Source organism: Clarias gariepinus, chromosome 4 (genome assembly GCF_024256425.1).
Source record: "Clarias gariepinus isolate MV-2021 ecotype Netherlands chromosome 4, CGAR_prim_01v2, whole genome shotgun sequence".
Lineage (NCBI taxonomy): Eukaryota > Metazoa > Chordata > Actinopteri > Siluriformes > Clariidae > Clarias > Clarias gariepinus.
This window is the reverse complement of record NC_071103.1, coordinates 26,864,540-26,892,238: the sequence shown is the minus strand read 5'-3', so window position 1 is coordinate 26,892,238 and position 27,699 is coordinate 26,864,540. Positions and strand designations below refer to the sequence as shown.

General features: G+C 39.3%; 1 protein-coding gene across 1 annotated transcript in view; it reads left to right on the top strand.

The window, feature by feature from the left end:
* Positions 1–26,513, top strand: part of emc2 (ER membrane protein complex subunit 2) — a 31,236-nt gene extending 4,723 nt beyond the window's left edge. The window contains exons 3-11 of the mRNA XM_053494544.1: positions 2,383–2,447; positions 4,146–4,231; positions 5,559–5,616; positions 14,228–14,313; positions 14,475–14,534; positions 17,830–17,911; positions 18,115–18,225; positions 19,575–19,679; positions 25,874–26,513. Coding sequence (XP_053350519.1) covers positions 2,383–2,447; positions 4,146–4,231; positions 5,559–5,616; positions 14,228–14,313; positions 14,475–14,534; positions 17,830–17,911; positions 18,115–18,225; positions 19,575–19,679; positions 25,874–25,960 — 740 coding nt within the window. The 3' untranslated portion in view covers positions 25,961–26,513. The remainder of the gene's footprint in view (positions 1–2,382; positions 2,448–4,145; positions 4,232–5,558; positions 5,617–14,227; positions 14,314–14,474; positions 14,535–17,829; positions 17,912–18,114; positions 18,226–19,574; positions 19,680–25,873) is intronic.
* Positions 26,514–27,699: the final 1,186 nt, after the last annotated feature.

Genomic DNA, 27,699 nt, shown 5'->3' with positions numbered 1-27,699 from the left:
GCAAACAACGTGCTGAGCAAGAAACCTTTTTAACAAATGCAGCAGGAAAAATAGTCCTTGTGCCTACAAATGTCTAAAAACATGCTAGCTGAGTGTGTGAGTAAATCTCAGGCTTTTATTAAGTTAGTGAATATTTAGGTGTGTATGTTATGTATGTACAAAGTGAATATAAACTGTATTAATTAAGGTTATAAACAGATAACGGCTGTCAACACCTGCTCTGTGCTTCTTAAATAAAACTTTCCCTCGGTTTAGTCAAACCGGGTCTTTTGGTTGTTCAGAATAACAGAACACAGTTAAGAAAGTAAAAACTAAATTTATTTTATCATTCATGGTGGTAAAGCTTTCTTTATAACGTTTTCTTTATCACTAATGTATTCATTCATTTATTCAGAAATTCCTTCAGTGCCTGAACTGGTTTAAAACTTTTAGTTGGATGTGAATTAAAGGAGACGTATTTTGCCTATTTCATATTTTTGGGCCCAGCATTAGTACATTGTTTTTCAGCTGCAGCATAAACAGGCACTCTTTGGGCTCTGTATACAGTTGAATTACAGAATGAATGAATGGTTTGTGACAGTTTAAAAATTGTAGGATTCATACAATAAAGCAGTCATCTGCATACAAGGTAGCTTAGGCATTTTAACCAGTACTTTCTTTGAAGCCTTGTCCACATGTATACCGGTGATTATTTATTTTTTTAAAACAGGGTCTTTTTTGTGTTCTGGTTTATCGTCCACAGGATAAAAGGAGAATAAAGGAGAGATTTATAAGAAAATCTGTGTAGGTGTGAGCTAGACCTTTGGTGACCTTTTGGCATGTCTTGTTTTCCAGTATTTCACTTCTGCTAACAGAACTACTTAAGTATTGCCACTTTTTATTAAAACAAAATACTAGACCACGTTCCATCTCTTCTGTTCAGTCCAGTGCTTCAGTATAAAGTGCCAAAGAATACTTAACATTCCCTACTGCACATGATACACAAAGGCAAGTATCGAAACATATTTTCTTAAAAGTTAACAAATATATATTTTTTTGCATTAAAAATAAATAATAACTAAAGATATGAGAGAAAACCTATCCAATTTTGGATCCTGAAACAAATGGCAAAGATTTGAAATGGGTTTGGAAAGAAAATGTATTTTTGGATCTGGAAATGTTAACATATAAAGAGATTTAATTATTTTATCTTTTGTTTGGATTTTCAGTATGTGGTTTTGTGTGCAAGACTTTAAAAAATGTATTTTAAAGCTAAGTAGTTTTAACAGAAAACAATGGTTATGGGTGTCAACTGATACTCAAGGTTTCAGGACGGGTAATGGAAAAGAAAATGTTATGATGTTAGTGTTGTCTTTCTTCCTGTTATTTACTAAAGAATATTCGTGACCTTATGTTCAAGGTTTTCTGAAATGATAAACGAACAACAGAAGAATATATGTGGCTCATGTCCAAAGCAAGGCAAATGACAATCACTCTGTTTTGATCACCTCAGTATGTACTTAACATCAATGTTTAACAAATTAATTTCGATAAGTTTATTCCTGACCTTTTTGCGACACAAACATGGGACACCTTCTTTCTAAAGACTAAAGGCCGTGTGATGAGCTGCACATATGGTGAGCTTTATTTAACTGTTTTGGCTGCTGCAGTCATTATGATTCATACAGTATTTAAGGAAAGAGGTAAACACTTAACACTGCCTGGGTTTATTGAAACCAGCTCTGAAACTGGCCGTGAAAAGCGTCAAAGCCAGAAGGAGCTGCAGACGTTTGTATTGTCACGTCGTTTTTTTTTTCCGTTTGTTCGCTCGGTAAGATTTTATTACTCTTTCTCAATTAACAGGTTTTAGCTAATAAAGTATGCACAGCCTGTGAAACACACTTGTCTGATATGAAGCATTAATTCCATTAATTGTTTCCATTAGCCAAACTCGTTAATCAGCTCCACATTTTATTGTTCAAGTAAAGAGGTCACACTAAGGTTTTGCAAAGCGTTTGACTTTTATTAGCACTTCGTGGAAGCACCAGGTAAAGAATATTGATGATTGGCAACAGGGCACCTTCTCAAACGCCTCACAAATCTGATATTGTTAAAATAATAATTGTGAATCATGGCAAATGATTTTTCCTTAAATCAATTTTATTTAAATGCATGGTGATAATCGGAGAAATATAGATTATTATTGTGCTAATGTTTGTCGTATCACTTAGTAAGGTCATGAATGTTTGTCAGGACTATCAGTATCTGTATTATGAATCTCTTATAAGAAAATTTCAGTGGTTCCCATAAGATTTGTTGATAAACACAGTTTTTTCCCCTCTCTCCTCTCCTTTGTCACCGGTTCACTGAGTGCCCCGTTCTGTGTTTCTGTCTTCTTTCCAGTTTGGATCATTTATGAGCAGGTGATGATTGCAGCGCTCGACTTCAGTCGGGATGATCTGGCCTGGGTGAGTTTCTAGCCTCCCTCCCACTTCACCCATTACACACAGTGCTGCTTTCGTGCACCATTCAGCCAGAAAACATGTATTGGAAAAGAGGTTTAGTCAAGGACTGACTTAAAAAAAAAAAAAGAAAATATCCACTAAAGACGACCTGCCACCTAGGAACACCGCAGTTTAATATCCGAATGCGTTGCTATGTATTTTTACTAAAAATGTGCCAAAAGAATATTTGGTTTCATCCTCCTTCCAAGAAAAAACAGGAGACGAACCAGTTGACGTGCATCAGGAATGATTGACATTTGAGCAGGTTTTGAACTTGCCAATATTTTCGAATCCCCTGGAAGACCTGCCCTTCCTCCCACCTCACGCTAGAAATCTGTTAGCCTGCGCTCTCGCCGTAACTCGATTTTCCTAATAAAAAACGTTCAGGCTTGCTTTCTGCTAAGGAAACTAGTGAAAATGTTTTCATTTGAAGTAAAATCTATTAATCTATGTTGATAATAAGTTATATAGATATAATATTACTGGACATTTTTATTGTATAGGATGGTGTGTGCAGACTGTCTGGCCAAAAAGTCACAGTTTCAGGAGGGTCGTGTTATTGGCCGGCATCAGGAAAACGTTGAAATTGCAGGAATTGGGTTCAATGCATTTTTAAAACCTGAAGGGGTAGTGCTAAACCATCTGATGTAATGTGGTCAGAAATAAAAATTGTGAATGACCATGAACAATTTAAATGCATGTGGAGGTCGCATTATGGAAAAATCAACATTAAAATGGATAGCTATATTAAATAAGAGCATTTCCAGACACAATGCAATAAGAGCTCACAGGATTAGGACTGTGTGGCTGTAGGAAAACCACTTGTTAGACAGACTAATCAGAAATAAAAGCTTAGATTTTCAAGAGCATAAAGATTAAATTTTGGAGCAATGGACATCATGAGTTCAGATTGACTTCATTCCAGAGTGATGGATGCATCAAGAAAAGAAGAGAAGGCATGAAGTGATGCGCCCATCATGCATAGTGTCCAGTGTGCGGCAGTGTTATGATCTGGTGTTGCTTCGACATTAAAGGGAGGCTTTACAATAGGTGAAATAGAAAGAAAGAGAGTGGGCATGTAAAGCTTTCATGTGTCTGCATCTAACACATAAGTAGTAACTCCAGGAGCCTGTCTTAAAAACTGCCAGGTTTTCCCTTTGACAGGAGATGTGCAAGAGATACTTTAAGCTGACTAAGTGTTCATTTAATCGATTATGCAGTTTAATTGATCTTCTGTTGATCAAAGCATTTAGCTGAATTAAGGCGTTAGGTTTCACACATAATTTCTTTTAGTATGCAGGTAAATTTTCATATGGTAAATGTTCAAAAATTTACATTACCACACAAATACTATTACATACCACAAAGTTGTGGGGTAAATGCAAACCGCTTCCATCTTACAGGTTTATAAGAGTGTTGCTTCTGCTACATTTATGGGTGGTTACTGATTCCAAACGATTCCCTTTGTATGAAATGATATTTTAAAAATCAACAACACAAGTTACAGTTATTCTCTTTTACTTCTAGCCAGAAAAGAGATTGGAAATAATAATGCCCTTTCAGAAGTTTATGCAAAAATATCTGAATATATAAAGAATTAAAACATACGCATGTCATTGGCTATGATTGGTGTGAAATAACAGGTCTTTATGTTTTGTACAGAGTTGCCTTCAGGAACTGAAGAGGCAGTTTCCAGACAGTCACAGAGTAACGCGATTAGCCGGCATGCGGCTCGAGGCTCTGGAGAGGTAAGATTAATTAGGACCCAGACAAAGCGAGCTCGTCCTTGGGTGTATGCTGGGGTGCGGAGGGTCCGTTCGGGACGCAGGTCGAGTAGGAGGGTGGGAGACTGTTTATTTAGTAAGCCACCACTCCACTGAGTATGTGGGAGAGCAAAGGATATTTTCATGATTTTGTAGTTCTGTGGTTGTTTTGCCCAAGTGAGGAATTCCCAGGGAGGAAGTTGTGGGTCACGCTTTATTCTGGAGGCCCCTATTTTTTTTCCCCCCACTCGTTTTCTTTTTCCTAGGCTATATGTGCATTGGAAATATCTGGACAGACTCACAAAAGTAGACTGTCTCCCATCTTGTTTTTACTGGGCCCTTTCGTTTCAGCAAGGAGAAAAAAATAAGAATCAATGTTAATATGTTTATGTTTCATGAGTCATCGGTTTTCAGTCTGCGCACCATATCGACTTGTTTATCACTCACGCCATAATTGAGAGCGATCGCTTCTGCGCTGTTAGATTAAATAAACTGCAAATTTCGGTCTAATTGCCATCAGACGCGCTGCCTAAACGAGGCCCTACACACGCACACGTTCACACGCACACACAACATGCCTGAATCCTTCATAAATAAAGCCGAGTGGTAGAGGCGTGCTTGCCTGTTGCAGTGTTAGTTTAGATGTGCTATAGTGCAGTTGAGTAATAAAGTGGATGTTGGTGGGGGGGGGAAGGGTTCACTGATAATAGGATCCAGAGTCGCTTCTGTTGGCAGCTGTAAGCAGGCTTAATCATGGGAGCATGGTTTGCGTAGCTGTTTTTGTTTTCATTTAATTTGATTCACAATCTCTCGTCCTATACTTTTACAAAAAAAAATCATCTAGCACTTTTTTTTTTCTTCTTGTTGAAGGATCTTCCAAAGAACTCTTGAGGAACTTTGGTAATTCGATTACTCCTTGTTTATCTTGGGATAAAGAATCAAATGAAAATGAATCTGTTTAGTAAATGGCCTGAAGTTTATTTTTTCCTCTCACTCAACATGCAAGAAAACAAATCTGCAAGTGATGTGTAATTGGTGATGCAAGCGAAGACTGATCTGTTTAGAGGCGCAGAAGTCTTTGCAAATCAGGGCAAAAAGGCCTAGCGATTACTGCAAATCCAGATGTTGGTTTGCGTTTTCGTGCACTTGATTCATTTTTAAGCTGCACAGAGACACTCACTACAGACAACTGTTTATTTCCTTCCTTAGATACACCACTAATCTGTGCTAGTGCACAGTGTGGAGTTGTGCTGCCCTGTAAACAAGAAGTTGATTGCCTAACAAATGATGACACAGCTCTTTGTTTTTAAAGGTATGACGATGCCAACAAGTTGTATGATTCAATACTGCAAGACGATCCGACGAATACGGTGAGTAAAGACGTGAAGAGCAGCCTGCTTCAATTACATAGTGTCAGATAGACTGAAGTTCTTTGGTGCATGTCATGTCCTCTCATTTGCCTGTCTCTCTGCCTGTCTCTATCTCTCTTGGCCTGTCTCTGTGGGAGTGGTCAATGGAGTAGTGTGGGTTTTCTATATCTGTGACTTTTTTTTATAAAAACAAGCAAATTTTGACTTCTTTCTTTCTTTCTCTTTCTCAACACACACAGAGACACACCTTGTAGAAAGAGGAGAGGAAGTGTCTGTGGTGTTCTCTTAATACTTTTTAACAAAAATAAATGCAAAATAATCATTGCGCTTGAATAAAAGAGGGTACAGTATACAAAAAAAGGAAATTTTCTTTTGCACCCTTGTATTTTACTTTGCACTGAGTTCATCCAGTTGAACTAACCCCAAAAATCCACTGGTCTGTGCAAATACAAAAACAATATGTAGCCCGTGTCAAGTCTTTATAAGACTCAATATTGAAATACTTATTATTCTGCTCCTCAGGTAATACGATTTCATAATTCACAAAACAAAAAAGAGCTATGTGGTTAAGCTGTTCATTAAGTTTAGCTGTTCATTCAATCAATGCCTTGTTTTTAGAAACATTACACCCCATTAAAGACATTTTCAAGGCTGATATCTGGTGGTGTTTTTTTTTTTTTTTTTTCATAAGCATCTCACTGTTTGCTTTATCTGGCCTAGATTTTACTCATTTTTACCCATATTTACTATAAATCAGGTACCATGACTTTGGCTGATTTTTCATGGACTCTAATACAAACCCACTAGTACTATGGGCGGGGGGGACAACAGTACATTCTTCAGTCAGAGCTTTCTAAATAATCCGGCACGATTGGGAGAGCTGTGGTCGACCATACAGTATTTAGAGAGGAGGTTTAAACCTTTTGTTAGTTTGTTCGGTAGAAAAGTATTAACCAAGTATACACGTGATCCAATTACTTCTCTTTTGTTGTAATAAATATATTCTTTCTGTGCATGTTTGCCCCATAACATGACGAGTTCATTTCCTAGATGGAATTTTGCTCTCATTTCTGATCACTTGCGTCTGTGAGAACAGCTTTCTGTCACTAGTCTGTGCTTCAGACTTTCATTCATTGGCTCTTGGTCTTGTCTCACATTTTACACGCATAGACCAATCATAATGCGCATTTGTCCGAAAAGATTGGAAGCCTAAGAACTTAAAATTTGGTAAACCATCATCTTCGTCGTCTACTTCTTCTGTTATATTTCTGGCAGATGATTTATATCAGCTTGAAGAAATAAACATAAACTAAGCTGGTGAATAGTATGAAGCTTTTTTACTAGTCGAATGCCGGGTGTCACACATCATCAACTTTTTTAAAACTTGATTTACGCTGCGTTTCTATTGAACCATTTACAGCAACCAAATATGCTCAAGTTTTGCCAGTCCGTCTCAGCCACCCCATCCTGCCACCACCAAATCCATACCTGCTGTTCATTTATTCCACAAGGACACGTCGCTATAAAAAATAAATGCTTTAATGGCTTTTTTTTTAAAAAGGATCCATGTTTGTTTTGGCTCTGTCTTGAGGACGCTCAACGCAATTCTGACACATGGACTTGCTTAAACAGATTAATATATATATAAATTTTCCATGGGCTGGCAATAAATGAAATCTGGAGCTCAGATATTTGCTCTTTGGACTTCATCTGAGGATTCCACACCTAAGAGTGAGTCCATTTCACTCCCATGGACCCTTAGCTGACAAAATTAATAAATCTTCACGTCCCTTAATGCAGTCACTTCTCTCTTACTGACTGCACTCCCTGAACTATCTTCATCCCAATCTTGCTCGATAGTCTCCTCGAGTCATCTTCATCTCTCTCAATGCCTTTCCTCTGTCTCTCTCTTGCATTCATTTTATCATTATCGTTGGTATTTATTTTACTATCTGCTTCTTTTGGCCCATAGAGATACCTCATTCTTTCTTCATTCGAAAAAAACAAGAGAGGCTTTTTGTTTGTTTTTCAGGCTAGTCAACCGAGACACCGTCACGATTCCCATGATTAAATTGCAAACACATTGAACAAACGGCACTTTGAGATTACTAATGCAAAATGGAGAGTGTCAAAATCTTTCTCCTCTGGCATTTGTACATGTTTTTGTTCATTTGCTAACATTTAAAAGGCATTAACATAATACATTCCCCTGAGTTTCCCCTGATTTCACATATTGTCCAAGTTGAACATGTTATGCAATGTGCATTACCCAATTGCATTTACTTATAACCTCTCTAAAGACATCTTCCTCCTGAGCCATACATAATTTGATAAAAAATATGGAGAACTTCTGATAATCCATTATTGAAATTATTTGGAGTTTAACTGTAAAGTATGTGTTGCAATTGTGTGTGGTTATTTAAGAGATTATATTTGATTTATGTTTTATCTTGTCCTGATGCAGATAGAAGACATATTTTAGTAAAAGATGCCAAACATTATCAAGCGTATAATTTTTTAAAAAGTGGCAGAATAATAAAATGTACATTTTCAACCAAAGCTAACTATTTATTTGTAGTTATGTAAGTTCCTGGTCATTTAAAATATGTTAATTTATTTAATCCCTAAATACACATAAATAATAATTCAGATTATGATTATTCTGTGGGCAGCACTAGGGGTGGGCGATATACTGGTAGACCGGTAGAAATTTGTCAACCGATTGAGATTTGGGTCTATCGTCTTAATCGCGGTTGAGATCACGTGATGTTGCACGTTACATAACCACGCAATACACATTCACTTCTACGGGAAGCCAAACACATCTAAAGTGGGATGAAACCGTGGCACCCGATTGAGCTGGCCTGGGCAGACCAAATCTCCAGACCCGGTGGATCGCGCAGCGCTGCTCGAATCACAAACCTGCACGACTCTGGTAGAAATAGACCGCTCCGACCATCAAAATACATTTTACCCCGCTGGGATGCGCATGTACAAACCAGGCATGGCAAAGCGGAAACAATATTAAACAGTCCTGACATTTTAAATAAATTGTTTTAAAATTAAAAACAGTGGGTCGCGCAGGTTTGCGATTCGAGCAGCGCTGCTCAACTTAGTCCGCGCTGCGCGATCCACTGGGCTGCACAAATAAACCAGATCATCTCTGTTATTGCTCTGCAGATAGCCGCGCTGCGCTGTCCACTGGGCCGCGCAGATATTTGGTTCAATCAGGTGCCACGGTTTCGTCCCACTTTTGATGTGTTTGGCTTCACATACACATCGACAATGGAAGAAGACGGTACAGCAGCAGTGAGTTTGCTTACATGTGACAAAACCAACAACGAGGAGATTGTAAAGAAAAAAGGTGCATCGTTTGTGTTGTGGAATTGGTTTGGGTATAAGAAAAGTGATACGAATGAGATGAACGTGATTTGCAAGGTATGCAAGTGCACTGTTTTAACAAGTGGTGGAAGCACGTCAAACCTTTTCTATCATCTGAAATCCAAGCATCCAAACGATATGGCCAAAGTAAAAAAATGCGGCAAACCTCAGCAATTCAGTTTAAATAAAATTACATTATGTGAAGCAGTTACTTTGTGTTTAAATTTTTATTTTTATTTTCAGATTGCTATATTGTGATATATATCGTTATCGAGGTAGAAAATTGCTTCTACCATGATAGATTTTGGTTATATTGCCCACCCCTAGGCGGCACGTTGACTAAGTGATTAGCACTGTTGCACCTCCAGGGTTGGGTCTTTATGCATATATGTGTACAGTGAACAGACTTGGCCAATTTTGGATTGAAACAGTCGCGACAGTTGAGTGGCTGGTCAGACTCTGAGATAACTATTTGCACGGCCATCATGCTTTTCAGCAGCACATTAGAAAACCATTAGCACTATTATCCTAAGATCGAGAGTTTGAATGTAGGGAGAATCTAGTGTTGCTTTTAGAGGGGGGGGACTGCCCTCTCACATCAACAATAGCAGCACCAGTCAGTCATGGGTGGCTGTGCCTTAATCCCACTCTGTACCAGTGTTCAACATCTTTAACAAAGATTTCACCTTTGCATATGTACTGTTCAGTCTGAGCATATGCTTCATATTTTCACATTTAATACATACATTATGTGCACTATTACATGAACTAAAGTGACAATTTTATACAATATTTTATTTAAAAAATTTTTATTTCAGTGCAGCTGTGAATAGCTTTAGGTGCTGTAGTGTGTTTGTTGTGTGTATGCTGTGCAATACGTGACAGAAGCAAGAGTCACTAGGATATCTAGTGTTTTAAAAATTTTAAACTTTACTCTCAAGTTAACACAAGCTAAATACATTTTTATATATAACATCAGGAAAAAACAACAGGCGTGTGTGTTGCTGAGCGCAGTTTCCGTTATCCCCTTAAAGTAGCTTATATCCAATAACCACATGTCCTAAGGTGTTTTATTCTTCTTACACTGCAGCAATCTGGTTACAGTTTCATGTAATTTTTATGGGACGTCTGCACTGCAGGTTATTTCAGTTCCATTTCAGCTGCTCTAAATAGTTGTTCCCTTCACAGTCTCCTTCTCTCTTTTTCTTTTCGCACTTTAAAAAAAAATATTTTTTTTGTTCTGAAGATTTTATCATGACTTAAAATTTACTGTTACTCGGCACTGACACTCAAGACTTCTACCATGAGTGTTTGATAAACGTCCCCGTAAAGAAGACTAAACTGTATCGCTGGTTATTTTTTTAAATCCATTTATTATTAGTCCTGAAACTTGACGTTTAAGTGATCGAACTGGTTCCATATTAGGGTGAGCAAATTAATTAAACCTATAATCTAAAATATCACCTTGATGTACGCTGCTGTCAGAGCTGCTTTTGTAGACCAAAAAAAACCATTATATAATTTTGTATGAGGGTCAGTTAAAATGATCATGGCTGTAAAACTTTTATTATCATTTAGACAAGAAATTTCTTTGGCTTCAGGCAAAGTTTTTTGCCTGAAGCCACGAATGCACCGCTGTCTTCATTTCTTAATTAGAAGTGAATCTTTGTCCTCATAGGGCTGCCTTTGGGGGATCAAACAGATGGAAGTCCAGTGTAGCAAGATTAGGACTCTAGGAAAAGTTTTTTTCAACGTGTTGACCGTGTGGGCAGATGTGTGCAGACGTGCATCGCCATGCAAGATCACAATGGCCTTAGATAGCAGTTCTCTGCGTTTAATCCAAAGTTTAGGCTTCAGCTCTTCATTAAGGATCTAACTGTAACGCGCATTGTTGATTGTTGAATCTTTTTTTCTGATAACGTTCCAATTCTGACCCAGAAAACTATAAGTGTAATTTTTCCAACTGATGATCCTCTTTTAAAAAACTTTTACCTTGCATTGAGTTTCAGTTCCAGTTTTTAATTCAGATATTTAACTGCTTCTGTTTATACTCTTCTTGAGAGGTTTCAGCATCAGGTACACGCTCAGAATACAAAAAAATAAAAACTGCAAGTTTCTCTTCTTTCATGGAAACCAAAAAGTGCGGCATCCATTTTTGCTTCAACCGCGGTTACAAATGAACAGATGTAACACGTTCACACCTGCACAGCAGTGTCTGGGAAGACAGTAGCATTGAATGTAAAGCTCTGATAGGATTATGCGGCTAAAAGTGGTTTTAAATAAACCAAATGCGACAAATTTTTGACTAACCCTCATATAAACCTGTTCAATTTGTTCTGTAGCTTTAAACAGTTTAGAGTTCAGTTAAGCATTCAGTTAAGGCCCTGTTTTTCTTTCTGTCAGCATCAATGTAGATAAAAATGATTAAATTCTGTCCTCCATGTCTGTTGTGGGCTGGGTAAGAAACACCCACTTATGGGAACGTTGTGTTAATGGGCAGGTGCTCTGTGAACTTCTGTGACAAATTGAGGTCCAACCCAAAGTTCTGTGATGGGAGGAACTCATTTCCTGAAGTCCAAACACCCGCCACCTCCCGTTAGATTTCGTGTCCTCAAAACCTGTGGGCGGGAATGGAACAAAACAGGGTTGTCCATGAGGCCATATATTTTCCTCACAATCCAGAGCTCGGGCTGGCAGATGAGCAGCAGAGAGCGTGGTATGGGAATGGATGACATCATCTGGGCTACCTGTCTTTGTCGGTTTGGGTTAGACTTATCTAGACACTATTTTCTCATCGTGGAATGTAAGAAAGGAGAGGGGGATCCAAGGAAATGGCGGAAAATTGGCGACTACGGTGATGACTTGTGAGGCATCCCAACATGCCGAGCTGAGATTGGAAACTGAGCTGTTGTAATTATAGGCTGTAGAATAGATGTGGTACCCATTAACCAAAATTGTTGAATCAACAAAAAATTTTTCAAGGTTCCTATGCCATGGTGGTGTCTAAAATAAGTCAGAACTATGTGTTAGCACTTCCACTGTTTATTGTTTTCCAATACCTACAGCAATGATTTAAAGAAAATTCTCAGTTGCTCATGTAAACAAAAAAAATATTTTTCTTACTTACTTTTCTTACTTTTCCTCACTCATCTTGATCACTTGGTATTATGACCATTACTTAAATACACACGACTGTAACTTAATTATATTTACACTTGTCTTTTTATTCAATTTGTAATACACTAAGCTATATGAGTTGAAAGAAAAATTCCAACAATATACACTAATATGCATCTGTAAAATAATGTATTAATTACAAACTTTGGTTGGTTTCCTATAGGATTGCTTGTATTGAACTAAATTTAGATGATGTCCAATCATCTGTGGGCCCTTCTTACCCACATAGTTAATAAAAAGCACTAAACTTGGTATACGTCAGTGACACTGGTTCCGATGATTTTTAAAAAATTTTTTTTTAATAAAATCTTAATAAATCTTGCACTGTAGTACCATAACTTTTCTTTCTGGAGTTTCGGCAACATGTCTAGAACATTAATAGCGTCTAAATTTTTTATCTAAATATTTGATTGAATCGCAAAACCACAATTTGTTTATGCAGAGTTGATGTGCTGAAAGCAGCACCGATTCATCTTTAATACTCACTGAAAGAATCATTATAGTCTGCAGTCTAGTTTAAGTGGACAGTTCAAGAAAGTTTAAATATACCCCCAATGAGACCTAGAGAGGAAAAACGGAGCAAGAGAGAGCGCAAGGTTTAAAATTCCTAGTTAATATTTCATTCATATTAAGTTGTACTTGGAATCTGTAAGGATTTTGTAAAAAATGTCTATGTAATCCGTTTAGCCTGCGTGCCTGTAGAAACAGGAGTGTAGCTATAAACGCGCATCTCCTTACTATAAAGGCTTTCAAGTGCTAATTCAGAAATGTTGCCGACAATGACATGGTCAGCCTTCTTCGAAATTGTTACCTCTGGGAGAGTGATGTGTTTAACGTGTTTTTACATGTTCCAATCAGTCCCTGTCATTCTGGAAGGAAGAATGTAAAATATAGCACAGTGGCTCGTTTTCATGCTTTGTAAAAATATTTACGGTTCATTTAAATCTGTATGTTCATCTAAAACTTCATATATTGCCAACATTATCAGGAACCCACAGATTTCGTTGTACTAACAAAACGTCAGTGTTCCATATAGATCATCTTTTGCTGTCTGTTTTTTGATGGCCTAATTAGGTATTAGGTTTCAGTTTGAGTTTGGGGAAGCATATGAGGTTTATTTGAAGTGCTGGTCTGTATGTATGTGTGTGTGTCAGCACCCAGTCTCAGCCTGGTGCACTAAGCAGAGCTGGTGGCTGTGCCTGCTGTGTGATGGATAAGTGGATTTGGAGTAGCAACGGTGTCGGAACAGTTTCAGATTTATGGTTGCTCAGATGTGACTCATGCCCTGCACAACAGGGTTTGGTCTGCAGTGTGGGAGTGAGGAAGAGCCACTCTATCAAATGCCAGTCCATAAATAATCTATGTGGCAAGACTGCACACTTCTATGGTTAAAGCTGCACTTGTACAAAAAAAAAAAAAAAAAAAAAAAACCTCCTGGAAAAGTCATAGTAGTATTCGTAATGCATTATGATTTAGATTGATGAGAGTCTTATCCGCCAGAAGGTCGCTTCTAAATTAAAGAGGGGGGAAAAAACTGAACGTGATCTGGGGCTGATGCGGGCTAAGCCTAAGGAGCTCATGGGTTCATGCTGGCATGAGCTTTAGATTAATATATTAATTTCTCTCTTTAAACATGATGAGTCACCACTTATCTGGTCTGGCTAAATGTGCGCCACTCTTAAGTAGCAAGCTCATGATGTCAGAGTCTATGAGCATCTCCAATAAAGTCTTTACAGTCCATAATCTGAACCATCAATGTCATTAATAAAGTACATTACAGCATTTTTTTTTAAGTCGCAGTGCCACGCTATTATGTTTCTATGTTAATTACGAGATGCCTGAAATGTTTTTGTGACCTCTGTGAACAAGATTGATAAGTTTACTAAGTATGTAGCATGGTCTATTTCACACTGAGGTGAAAGTGCACATTCCAGAAGTACCCCGATCATTTACACATCATCTTGCTTGCTTGCTTTCTTTTTTGTGTCATTTTTCCTCTGTCTCTGCCAAACACTTGAAGCAGCACTAATCCTTTGTTGATGTCTCTCCACAGGCAGCAAGAAAGCGCAAGATCTCCATTCTACGAGCACAAGGCAAGAGCAGCGAGGCCATCCGGGCGCTCAATGAATATCTGGAGCAGTGAGTGTTTTACAAGCGGATTTGGGCCCCATTTTTCTCCTCCCCTTCCTCTCCACTTTTTAATTAAAAGGGGCTTTGCCTTTTGATTGAACTGGCCCCTGAGCCCTTCCTTAACCCTGCTTTTGTCTGGCAGAGAACCTAACTGTCACTTTGTCTTGCAGGTTTGTGGGAGACCAGGAAGCATGGCATGAGCTGTCCGAACTCTACATCAACGAGCATGAGTAATTGATCTCTTTAGTTGGGGTGTTTGGTATTCATTTTAGCACATGACACAAAGCTTATTTTATCATTTCACGCTGTTCCTAGAGTCAGATATGCTGCTAATGAAATTTTTTAGACTGACCCATCCTCTGTCCAAACCATGTTGTATTTACAATTCAATTTGCAGTCTGTAAAGCTGTTTTTGTGATTATCAGCTAAAGATAACATCACATTAAAGATTATCTGTCCCTCTAGGGGAATCCTTCAGCAGATGAGTTCTGCATCCTGAGGGGTTGTGGGACAGCCTGAGGGAAATCCAGAGAAATGCCAGTCTCAGTCAGAGGCCCGCATTAAGCTCAGGATCTGTTTGTCACATGGAGTAGGGCTTTAATAGGATTTGCTCCTTAAGCCCTCTTTCATGCTCTAGGGATAAGACTCCCCCTTCACTGATATCTCTGTTGCCAGGGGTTTGTGTCTGCCAGACATAAACATTGTAGGAAAATAGTTTTGTTTGTGTCACTTCTCTATTCCTCTTAAAAAAAGTTTTTTTGCGGTGTGCATGTGTGGGGGAGAGATGGTCACCGTGGTTAGAGGCAGCAGCCTATAGGAATGCAGTAGCCCAGTGAGGGGGGCTGTATATTGGCTAGTTTGTGTTTTTGTGTAGGGGCTTTATTGCTGTAGAGGAAATCCAGGGGTGAGAGGATTACCATCTCGCTTAGTCCAACTTTTCTAATATTACACCATTCACTTTGACAACCCCCTGTCTACATGTGTGTCAGTTTCCCACTTTTTGACCTCTTTGGTTTTCTTTCTTTTCTTTCTTTTAGGTCACAGACACTCTTTTTTTTATTATTCCTTTTTTTCCATTCCCCTCCTCTTCCTGCAAGCTGTGCATTATCACCTTTTCTTTTTCACACTATTTAAAGAGAGCGAGAGCAAACGAGCAGGCAAGAAAGATTCCCAGGAGAAGGTGGTGGCACTTGGTCTCTCAGCCAATAAAAACAAGATATAAACACGTAATATCTCTTTAGCGCCAACGCTGCCAGCTGAATATATGTAGGCGAGTTTTATGTTCTTTTCGCAGCTTGTATAATAGAAGTCTAAAGCTTATCTTAGCTTTTTTTTTTTTTTTAGATTTGTTTCCTAAAACCTAAACTAAAAAAAGCATGATGTCCATGGTTTTTATATATTTCTCAGTGCTTCTCAGGTCACAGTTCTAGAATGAGCAAAAACTTCTAAAACTATTGATTTCTACTGTTTTTATGATACTACCTGACCTAACAGGGTTTTAGCTTGATGGTATTCTTGGATTCTGAACTGTTTGTACCAGCTTGAGGATGTGTGTTTGATGGAAGCTATAAAGCACTTCTGTACAAGTAAGGCCGCCTGCCAAACGCTGCAAATGTAGATTTAACGTTGATGGAATTAACCCCCTCGAGTACAGCCCTTAAGTGCTCGCCATGTTAGTGTTATGATTTGTGTCTTAAAATCATGTATTATCAAATTAGGATCAGGCACTCTGAAGATCAGGTGGGGTATATTGAGCGCTGTAGCTGTGTGGCGTGTGCCGATCGCTTCTCCTCCTTCACCCCTCCCTCCCACTTTCCACTCTTTTGCCGCCTGGGCCGTGGCAGGAGCACATCTGAAAGTCTTTATGGAAAGGAAGTGGTAATTGCAAGCAGCCTGCAACCTTCCGAATGGCCTGTTCCCCACTTCTTTGTTAACCCTCTCTCTCTCTCTCTCTCTCTCTCTCTATCTCTCTTTTTCTCTTTCTCTCTCTCTCTCTCTCTCTCTCTCTCCAACTCGCTCCTTCACTGTCTACTCCATTTTCTGACTTTTGATGTCTTTTAAACGTACTCCAAATAATCGGATAGACCATTCATCCGGTGGGATTTTTACATCACAATAATTATTTAATTTTTATTATTGAATTGTTAATAATGATGAGTAGTGAGCTGTATGTATTCATTCTTTGACTCATCCAAGTTGTGAGTTGGAAAGTTCCTCGTATTTAAGTCCTTCAACGTCCAAGGGTCCTTCCCTATCTGAACCTGCTTGTTGCGTGAACAGTGAAGAAGGTGAGAATAGGAGGGAGGGTCGTATTCTCACCTTCTTCATTGTTCATGTAACAAGCTCTTTCTTTCACCCTGTCCTTTGACATTGATGGAGTTAAGTATGAGGAACTTTTCAACTTACCTTAGACTGAAGAAGACTGAAAACCTACTTGGATGAGTAGTAAAACATTCCTACTAAACTAAGAAGTCCAGTTGATGTGACTTAACTTACAGATAACCTCTTCTGGATGACAGACATTGGTTACTAACACAAATGATTTAATACCAGTACCAGGTTTTATAGCTAAATGTGCCAATAGTGAGCTAAGATGCAGTCATGCACGATTTTGTCAGCTTCAATCAGATAATTTTGCAAGGAAATTACGATGTCCTGGTGTCACAAGCAGAGTCAACCTGTATAGCTTCTGTATGTAATGATACGAAGCACAACCTTTCAACCTCAGCATCTGATCAACAGTCCAACAATATGGTTTTATACAAAACCGGGCACTCCAGAGACTCTAGATCTGCTTTTATACAGCTACTTAAAGTCATCTGCAGGTTTTGGACACAGTCTGTTTGTTGCAGGTTTGTCATTATAGTTTTTGTGGGGCAATGCTATGTAAAATGATTTGATTTGACTGAGGCAACAGTTAGAATGTGTGCGTCCATTTATGCGAGGCTTCTGTTGTCCTCTCTGATTGCGCCTGTGGAGGGGAACGTGTCTATAATACACAAAGCAGTTGCAGATTAGCCCGGAGTTCATAGCTCAGCAACTCGCAGAAAGAAGTGATCTCATCTAAAAGGGACACAGTGTACCGCTGCTCAGCACTGACCTCAAGACAGTATTAAGTCTGAAGGGAAAACGCAGCCAGATTGATACTATGTGCTTTGAAATGTGGTAGATCTCACACTCTCTCTCTTCTTTCTTCTCATCAGTTTCCAAGAATATATGAGATGGGGGAGGGGGGTATTGGGCCAGAATTGCCAGTGCTAATGCAAAGCTACATCCATCATTTGACAATATGGATGTTCACACACACTTTTCCATCATTCCTTATAAAAGCTGATAAAAGGAAAACCCTGGGCAGAGCCATTTTCTTGCTGTCAGCAAGTCGAAAACCTCTGGCACTCAAGCAGCCACTAGGCTACACCAGTATGCAGCAGTGCATTTCTGTGCAGTAGGAGGTTTCTTTAAGCCTTGTTAATGCCCCCCCCTCGTTGGGTTGTTTCTTGTTTTTTTTCTTCTTTGTTTTATTAGTTATGCAAAAGCAGCTTTCTGTCTGGAAGAGCTGATGATGACCAACCCACACAATCACCTGTACTGCGAGCAGTATGCAGAGGTACCGTAACTGACAGTTTGTTTTATCCTCAAGCTTGTCTGTCAGTGTGTTTGTCTGGTGATAGTTTAACCTGGCTGTATTGTGCTCTTCTTCATTGCACCAGTTTAGCTTACTGATGAGATTGTGCACTTCAGCTGTTCTGCTAAACTTCAGGTGTTGTGTTGGTCTTATAAGTGCTGTATCAGTTCTGTTTTTCTTCGTAGGTGAAATACACCCAGGGGGGGCCGGAGAACCTGGAGCTGGCCAGGAAGTATTTTGCGCAGGCACTCAAGCTGAACAACAGAAACATGAGGGCCTTGTTTGGCCTGTATATGGTGAGTCACGACTTGCGCCAAAGCTAAAGAAAACAAATACCTCTTCTTCTCCTCCTGGCACTTTGTGGTTCAGAAGGAGGGGCGCACATGTATCACGCCTCAGAAATTACCGGTCAGTGCTGACTCAGACCTCGTCCCTGCGCCTCACCTTGAAAAAGCCATCACCTCTGAAACGTATCACTGCAGACCTTTTACTGGGCATTTTCATGTTTATGACAAAGATAAATAAACTCCCGGCAATGAAACAATGGATGAGAGACGTCCGTCGTTCTGTCCAACGGGGACCAGCTGCTCGGCTTAGCATGTATCTGTGCTGAATAAGCCTTTCATCTGTGTATTTATTTAAACAGGAAGTTGTCCATTAACACCCATGCATCATTTGTAAGTGACTCCTGACATAGGAACACAAATAGCCAGCTGGGAAGAGAAGGAAGGCAGAGGGCATGTGGAGAACCACACACAGACGAGCACTGTTCTGTTACACGCACGCACAACCGCATACACACATGACTGTCGCAGGACTTCGGACATGGCTCAGGCCGTCACACTGCTTTGCTTTGCTTTCCGTTCGCATGTACCACATACATAGAAGGAGCAGGAATAGGCCTTCACTGTTGGCACTCGCTTGTCTACTTGGCTTCCATCCTGCTATCTTATGCACGTGTAGAGGTAGTCCGATCCCAGCACCCCACTTTTTTTAGCATATAAAGTGCCTAATGCTAACATAATAACAGGCGAAAAACAGGAGCAGTTAATTTCTCCACTGATAGGCATTTTCCCGACAAAGTGTCTTGTAATCATGCTTAAAGGTGATATCCATGGTTAAAAATCATACCACACTGTGCCAGAACCAGAGCAGTATTTGATTAGTGTGCAGTTAATATTTCAGAAAATCCATGGAGAGAATGTTCATGCCCAGCCCTTTCAAGCGTTCCTCTTGGTTTTTGCACTTCGTCTGACGTGGGAGCGATATGGGTTTTGTGGTTGTCAAGGAGAGGGCTTTGGGTGGCATGGAGTGTATGATTCACATCGCACCGCACTAGCCACACGCCGCTTCCCAAACATTCGTGTCCCTGTCAGCACCATTTATCTCTGCATTTGGAGAAATGTGGCTGCACTAAAGGACCAGGGCTTTTAATGCAATCAGAAGGGGAAAAACTCATTTTTTCCTCCTTTCAAAGAGTAGCATGCCATGGCATCTGATCTTTTTACCTTCCATGATTTAAAGCTTGTCTAATCTCAGCAATCTCTCCATGTTGATCCAGGAATGCATTTATTTTTTCATATTTACTGTGGAGTTTTGATTCTCCTCAAATTCTGATTTCCTTTTGTTATTTCCTCTCTTCTAGTCAGCAAGTCACATAGCCAGTAGCCCTAAAGTGAGCGCAAAGGTGAAAAAGGACAACGTGAAGTACGCCGCCTGGGCCGGCACTCAGATCAACAGAGCCTATCAGGTGAGACACACACAGTCGCCATTCTATGCTGACACACTGGATCCAAGCTCCACACTTCTGCCCAAGCTGGGCTCAGCTAATGTGTTGACTTAAGCCCACATGGCCCAGCATTTTGTTACACAGCTGTTCTATGTTTGTTAAAGCACTGCTATCGATTCCCCCTCGGCATGAATCATACCATCCTGTGCCAAATTCTGGTGTCAGGGCCCGGTGAGAGGAAAATATGCACCACTAACATCAGTAAATAACAGAGAGGAGCAGGGATACTGGGAAAGGAAAAACTGAAGTGCTGCTCAGATGGTATCACTAAAATGGTTTATGCTGTTGCTAGGGCACACGAGACATAAATGTACATTTAATAGTAGTATTAACTGCCATCAGGGCAACGTGCGTGATTTTTATTATTTTTTATTTTTTTAGGCACTGACAATTAAAAGCATAATAAAGATGTCATTATTCAGCCCACACACACAGACTTGTAGGTTACCTCCCGGGGATCACCAGTCCCGGTTTTATGCTGTTAGTGGGAGGTTCAGTATTATATTGGTGTTCTCTCAGTGATGGCCAACTTTTCATCTGCAAGACAGAGAGATGATTAGACACTATAAATGAGGGACGTTAAAAAATGTGAGGTTGGGTAATGGATCACAGCCGTTTATGTTTATACTGACATGGATCAGACTAGTAAGTCCAGATTTTAATTTTTTTTTCTTCTAATTGGTGTTTTAATCTTTCAAAAATGTTATCAATCCCATTATCTCATGATGTATTATTAACGTGTCAGTGGTTGCCTTGTCAGTTGGAGCCATTTATTTGAATTTGATGAGAAACCGTTATAGAAAAAGCCAATATGCTTTTGTATACAAAGCCTTGTCAAGGTTGGGGTGGAGGATTATTATTATTTTTGACAAGGTAAAATGTACTCGGTAAAATTAAAAGCCAATGTGAATCAGACACTCTTGTCGGTGATGAAGGGAATACTTGAATATTCATGTCTTAAGAGTCCCAAGTACACTACTTCGCTATTTTCCTTGTCTACATGACCGCAGATGAAAAATGTAAGGTGTAAACGAGGGATGCAATTGCTCAGACTTTCAAAAGGATCTGCTTGCGGCACACACGCTGCCTGCGATTTACACTTGGGTGCATTTTCGATGTCATTTTGCAGTCAGAGAGCTGAGCTTTCTCTAGACAATCCTCTCCTTTGAAGAGAAAGATTGTCTGTCATGCTTTGATGTCTCTCTGAAAAAGGATGTTAAATGACGTCTTACCATTAAGCAGTGTGTCAGCTTGATAGATGTTTTAAGGTGTGGCGATGTCAAGAGGTTTACAGGGCCGCCTACCTGGTGCTTAACCTGCCTTTATGTGATGGGAGAGTCGGAGCAGTAAGTCACAGAAACGACATCCTAGTAACAGTTGCCACAGATGTTAGGAGGTCAGTAAGAATTGTTGCGACAAGGCTTCTTCTGTGACTCCATGGCTCTTTTCTCAGTTCAGTAATATGTTCTCCAGGCTATAAGGGAGAGTACAGCCCGAATATAATTGCAGTACACTTCAATAAGCTTTCCATGTCTTTAAAGTGTTTAACTATGAAAGGCAGTATATTCCGTGTCTTAACATTTTTGCAATACTTTGTTCTATTTAAAGTCTTGCAATAAATGGTTGCTATTATTAAATTGTTCTTACTTACATTTCTGTCATGCTTATGAAATCTAATTGAAAGTGAAATGCAGCTTTGGGGCCTTCTTTACCCAGAGCATAAAAATGATTGAACTTGGCCCAGTACTAAACATGTAAGAAGACAAAAAAACCTTACAAATAACTGGATGAAAGTGATTTATACAGTATGCACACAAAATAGTAAATAATGTGATCACGCTACAGAATCCATTACAAAAATCTGAAATGTACGTACTGACCAAATATATAGGACAAAACAAATTTGACTTTATAGAAATAATGTATTAAAAAGGAAAAAATAAAGGGATCACTAAATGCAAAATAATTTTAAACACAACATAGGATGAAAAGGTTGCATTTCCACTGTGAGAGACAGAATCTAAAAAGAAAAATCCGGAAATCACATTGTATGATTTTTTTTTAACAATTTATTTGTGAATTACTGTGTCAAATAAGTATTTGATCACTTGCTCATCAGCCAGATTTCTGACCCTCAAAGACCTATTATTTTGCTTTTAAATAATCCAGCTACACTCTGCTCATGAGTCTAAATTATAAGCACCTGTTTGAGGTCGTTAGCTGTCATAAAGACACCTGTGCACTCCACAATCAGCCAAAGTCTTAGTAGATACATGGGGTATCAATGATGCTAAGAATGGTGAAGAATCAGCCCAGAACCACACAGGAGGAGCTGGTCAATGCCATGAAGAGAGCTGGGACCATCGTTTCCAAGGCTACTATCCGTAATGCACTAAGACGTCATGGCTTAAAATCTTGCATCACACGGAAGGTTCCCCTGCTTAACTCAGCCCATATCCAGGCCCATCTGAAGATTGCCAGGGACCATCTGGATAATCCAGAGAAATCATGGGAGAATGGGGTGTTTTTCTGCACAGGGGACAGGACGACTGCACTGTATTAAGGAGAGGATGAATGGGCCATGCATTGTGACATATTGGGCAAAAACTTCCTTCCCTCATTCAGAGTATTAAAGATGGGTCGTGGCTAGGTCTTCCAACATAACAATGACCCAAAGCACACAGCTAGGAAAACCAGGGAGTGGCTCCGTAAGAAGGGTGTGTGTGTGTGTGTGTGTGTACAAATAAATAAAAAAACAAAACTACACATAAAATGTGATTCCAGGTGCTTTACTGGCTTGTTTTTATTTAAGCAGGTCGACACTGCACACTTCTTGCCCATGTTTAAGGTTTTGCTTAAATATTAAAAAGTTAAATTACTGCTAAACAGTAAGGTGAGACTCAAGTTATATGGCAGCTTCATGGTAACACACAAAAGAATCAAGTCACCTTTTGTGTGTGTGTGTGTGCGCGTATGTATATATGTGTGTGTGTATGTATGTGTATGTGTATATATATATATATATATATACATACACACACACAAAAGGTGACTCGAGGAGATTCTTCTGTGTAACTTGAGTCTCACCTTACACCAAGCCAGTAAAGCACCTGGAATCACATTTCATGTGTAAGTACATGTAGTTTTGTTTTTATTATTTATTTGTCTTATGTACTTTGTAAGCATCTCTAATGTTTTAATCCTCTAATCTTTAAAGTTTCCATTAAAATAGCAATGGATTGTCAGTCATGCTGTGTTCATACAATGTGGCTAGCCAACCTAGCCGTCTTTATGATGATTCGCTTCATACTTGTAGCTGTTTGTATTTAGATGTCCTTCCTTTCTTTATTTAATTCAATTTAATTTGTATAGCGCTTTTAACAATTGTCATTGTCGAAAAGCAACTTTACACAATCAAAAGAATTTTATATAAATTTGTATGGACTGCAAATGTGTATGAATCAAAATGGTCAGATATTCCCTGATGAGCAAGCCGAGGGTGATAGTGGCAAGGAAAAACTCCCTGAGATGACAATAGGAAGAAACCTTGAGAGGAACCAGACTCAACAGGGAACCCTTCCTCATTTGGGTGAAATGGAGAGCAGAAATTGATCTGCATTCATACTGGTGTTAGGTGGCAGGCAGTTCAGCTATAACAGTTGATGTTAATTGATGTTAATATGGAGTCCAGATAGGTATTGTAAGATAAGGTAGAATTGGAGGCTTAGGTCTTTATTCCTTCTTTAGTTCTTAAGAAACCGCACAGCTAGCAGTGAAACACAAGTTGACTAGCTTAGTAATACAGCTAACTTTGATTTCTTTAGCTCCTAAGAAAAATATGTACACACATTCTCTATCTACTGTATTCAATATTACTAGCCTGAAGATTTAACCTGCTTCAGAATGCAACACAAGCTAACAGTGTTCAAAATGTGTGGCCGAGATTAACATACTAACTTTATAAACAAGCAGTAAAATAACTGAAATCTTTATGACCTAAAGTTGAGCTACAGGCAATCGGGGTCCACACATGCAAAACTTTGGAAATAGCTTTTGGAAAATTTGCACCATATAGTCATTGTGTTTTCACTTTCTCAGAGGTGGTGTTTGTGTTATTTATTTTATTTTTTTTGGTGCTGCTAACAGAGCACTGACTGTGCTTTGCTCTTAGCTGTGACATGTTTGAGGTGCACAAGCAGTTTTTAAGATTCCTTCTGGACAGAGCTGAACATTTATGATGTCATAACAATGGAAAATATGAACAGTGTGTTAAAACACTGGTTTCTACACTGATAGGAAAAGGTCAAAGGGCATATTTTTCTCCTCATATTTTGTGTGTACATACTGGAAATCTAAATGTCCAAAAGATGATGTTTTTGGCCATTAAAGAAACGTGTATTATGAACTAAAAAATATTGGAATTTTTTTCATGTGCAGGTGTGCTCTGTTAGAGTAGATGTCTAAACACAGAATAGTGCTGAATGTCTGCTCTTGGCTTGAGCCCTGGATTTTGCCTGTGGACACGATATCTGTTTGATTTAAAATGATAAACCTTGCCTAAAGCACCTCATCATTTCTCTGCAATGTCTTTTTTTTTTTTGTATTGTATATATTTTATAGTTTTGAAATTTTAAACCCCACCAATACTCAGAGTTGGAGTTGGTTGGAGAAAATGAAAAAGAGCGTTTCTAGTAGTTGCTTTAAATTAAATAAAAAAGCTAAAAAATTCACTTCTCTTTATAATGAAATTGTTACCAACAGTTTGTGGGATATGTTTTGTTTGAGGTTATTTATTTTAGACATTTTATAGATCGGTATTATACAGTCTAATCTTTCAAGAAGTGCAAGGCTATGAAATATCACCGACATAACTGATATGGACAGGACTAAAATCCCAGAGACTCTCCGGTAATAATTATATTACCCAAGCTCCCCATGTAAACCTAGTCCAATCAAAATAGGACTTGGGAGCCATGACACTGTAACAACCCTATTGAGGGCTAAAGGCATCTTTTATAGCTACATTAAGGCTTAGAGTGTTTAAATTCTTGCATTAGGACAGTAAGTAAGACTAGACTTTAAGACGCTCAGATGTTGTAGAAAGCAGCAATGTGTCCTTGTCACACATCAGCCTATTTATCCAGCAAGGTTTCCCAGTGAGGCAGTACCATTTTTCATAGTGTGTTTGTGCGATGAGGGAAGGTGGGGAGGAGTACTATTTTGCTATTCCTCTGGGGCTAATGAGTTATCAGTGAGGACGCAGAGAAATGTGTGTGTCCGTCCAGAAACAGCACTGCAGTGTGCTCAGCCATGCTCTGTCTGCTTCTAGGGCTGTTTACCCAGTGAGTTCACTCTAACTGCATGCTCCTCTTCTTGGCTAGTGCCAGCGCACCCACAGCTGTAGAGTATACACACACACACACCTCAACTGGAGAAAGCACTGAGCTAAGCAGTGGGCATATGTCCTGGCTTTCTATGTATGTTTTTCAGAAAGGGTAATAATGAGAAATTGTCTGCAGGGCCTTTAGTCTAATGGGTCCATAGTATTGCTGGGTGGAGGGATGTGAAAGGTTGTGGTGTGGCTAAAGTGGTCATTTTTGTCCTTTTTTTTTTTTTTTTTTTTTTAAAGAGTTTCTTGGGATGAGTCACCGTGGATGGAGAAATTGTGTATGTGAGAGGTGGCATGTTTGGGCAAATAACCATATACCAATAAGCAGCTGACTCATTAAAACTTGTTCCCTACATAGGGCAAAAGAAGAGAGAAACGCTGACCTCTGAGACTCAATTAGTAACTCAATTAGGCCACGTCAGAGCAGAATCCACAGGGGTCAGAGAGCTGGCACTAAACCTATGGAGCTCTTCCATTCTTTATTTCAAGTTCATGGCTTCAGTTAACTAAATCTATTTTACACATTATTCATCCTTTGAAACTTGGATCCAGTACGTGCAGTGAGATACGGAATGTTTTTAAATACTTGTCATTTAACATAACCTATTTGTAAGGTGATCGCTCTTTCCTGTTGAATCAAATGAACCACAAGGTTTGTGTTAAACCACGATTTGTAGAGAACCACTATGAGTTCGGCAATGTCCTTGCCTCAACCCTTTATTCTCTGTCATTCCCCCCCCTTCTCCCTTTCTCCCCTGTCTCTCAGCTTGCCGGCCGTGGGAAGAAGGAGAACAAATGCTCGATGAAGGCGGTAGAGGAGATGTTGGAGTCCATGCAGATCACCATGTCCTAAGCCTCAACTCTCTTCTCCTTAGCCTCGGTCACCACAACAGCATGGCAGCTCTCCCTGCACACTGCAGCTCAGCACCACCCACCAAGCGGAGCGGAGCAGAGCAGAGCGGACCACCCCGACCGCCCCTGCCACATTCTCCCACTCTGTTGTGTGTGTTTTCCCTGTCTTTTACAGTCCTTACTTGTCCAACAGTCCAGCCTTTAGGGACCCCCAGTCATTCGCATATTAATTTTATTATAAATCTGTCAGTCTAAAACAACGTATCAGGGGCTGAAAGGTCATGAACTGCAAGTAACGAATTACAGGTCTATATAGGTGGCATGCAGGTACATGAGCAATGCCCAGGTGGACTGATATTATTTTTGACAATACAGTTAGATGGTTAATATAAGATCAGGTGTGCTAATGTGAATAGACAATGAATGAATTATAGAAAGGGCAGGTGTGGCATAAACTGAAAACGTATATGTGCTCTGTCATTTTTAATATGACTTGTGTCTATTTGGTCACATGTCCTTATTAAAGAATTTCTCTATTTGAACAACCTGTATAAGCTTCAGCGTCTCAATGATCAGTTCTATGTAAGACCTGACCGGTGACGTGTACAGCACCCCATTCATATTTTTTTTTTTTAAGGTTTATTGCCACATGCTTTTGTAGTTGACCAGCTCTTCCCCAACTTTTAAGATAATTATTCTTTCTCATAATGATAAAGCAGCAACAAAGATCCTGAACAGTGTTTTGTGTTCTAACACTATTTTTTAATATGCTATTTTTTTTTTGTCTGTGATGATAATGTTAATACAGAGAATAATAATCTCTATTACAATATTCATGTTATTCAACCTCAGCTAAATGTTTCTACAGCTGATGCACAGCTCACTCTACAGACTCTTCATCCAACTGGAAGTTCTAAAAGTCAGGAAGCACCAAAGCGCTTCCACTAATTAAAACATGGACATATCCAATACATAAAATTTTAAAAGCCTTCTCTCCTGAGAGGCCGAATGTGTGAGCGGTGCTGTGAAAAGCATGTCTGGTTTCCTACCGCACTGGTTCAGTTTGTAAGCGTTGAATCGCGGTGGGACTAAACGAGGGTCTTATTTTCTCACTCACCCATGTAAGGTCAGCTGCTACTTCCATCTCTTTTGTTTATTAAGTCACAGCAATTGTCTCATAATTTTACATCCAGTCTGGTGGAAAAGTTGAGCGTTGACTTTATGGCTTCTCATTTTTTGTCACGCAGCAAGCCAGGGTTGTTGTAAAGGGGTCGAGAGCCCAAAGTAGCAGCAGTGAAACCCATATACACGTCATTTTTAATACTTTGGTCAGTGGATGTGTCTGCGTTTAACTCCACATTCCATCCTCCCCAAGCCAATGAAAGCCCAGAGACTGACAGAGCGGTTATTTTTACATGAACCACTGAGCTGAAGTGTGCCTTTTGAAGAGCCAACCAAGGATGTTTGACTTGAGGCACAATATCATTTACATATGGATCCTGTCTCCTAGGCAACTGAGGGATGAAGCAGTAAATGGCCTCTCTTGTAAAGGTCATTAAATGCTTGTAAGTGGTTTGTAAAAGAACATGTCAATCACTCTGATGTGTATCTCAAATGATATGTTTGAGACTTGGTAATCTGGCTAAAGTTAACGCAATAGTGCCATCTGTAGTCAAGGGGTGGGAGGATGTTTCCAGAATGGGGAGTATGAAGTTGAATTACTACTTGAATTATTTCTAC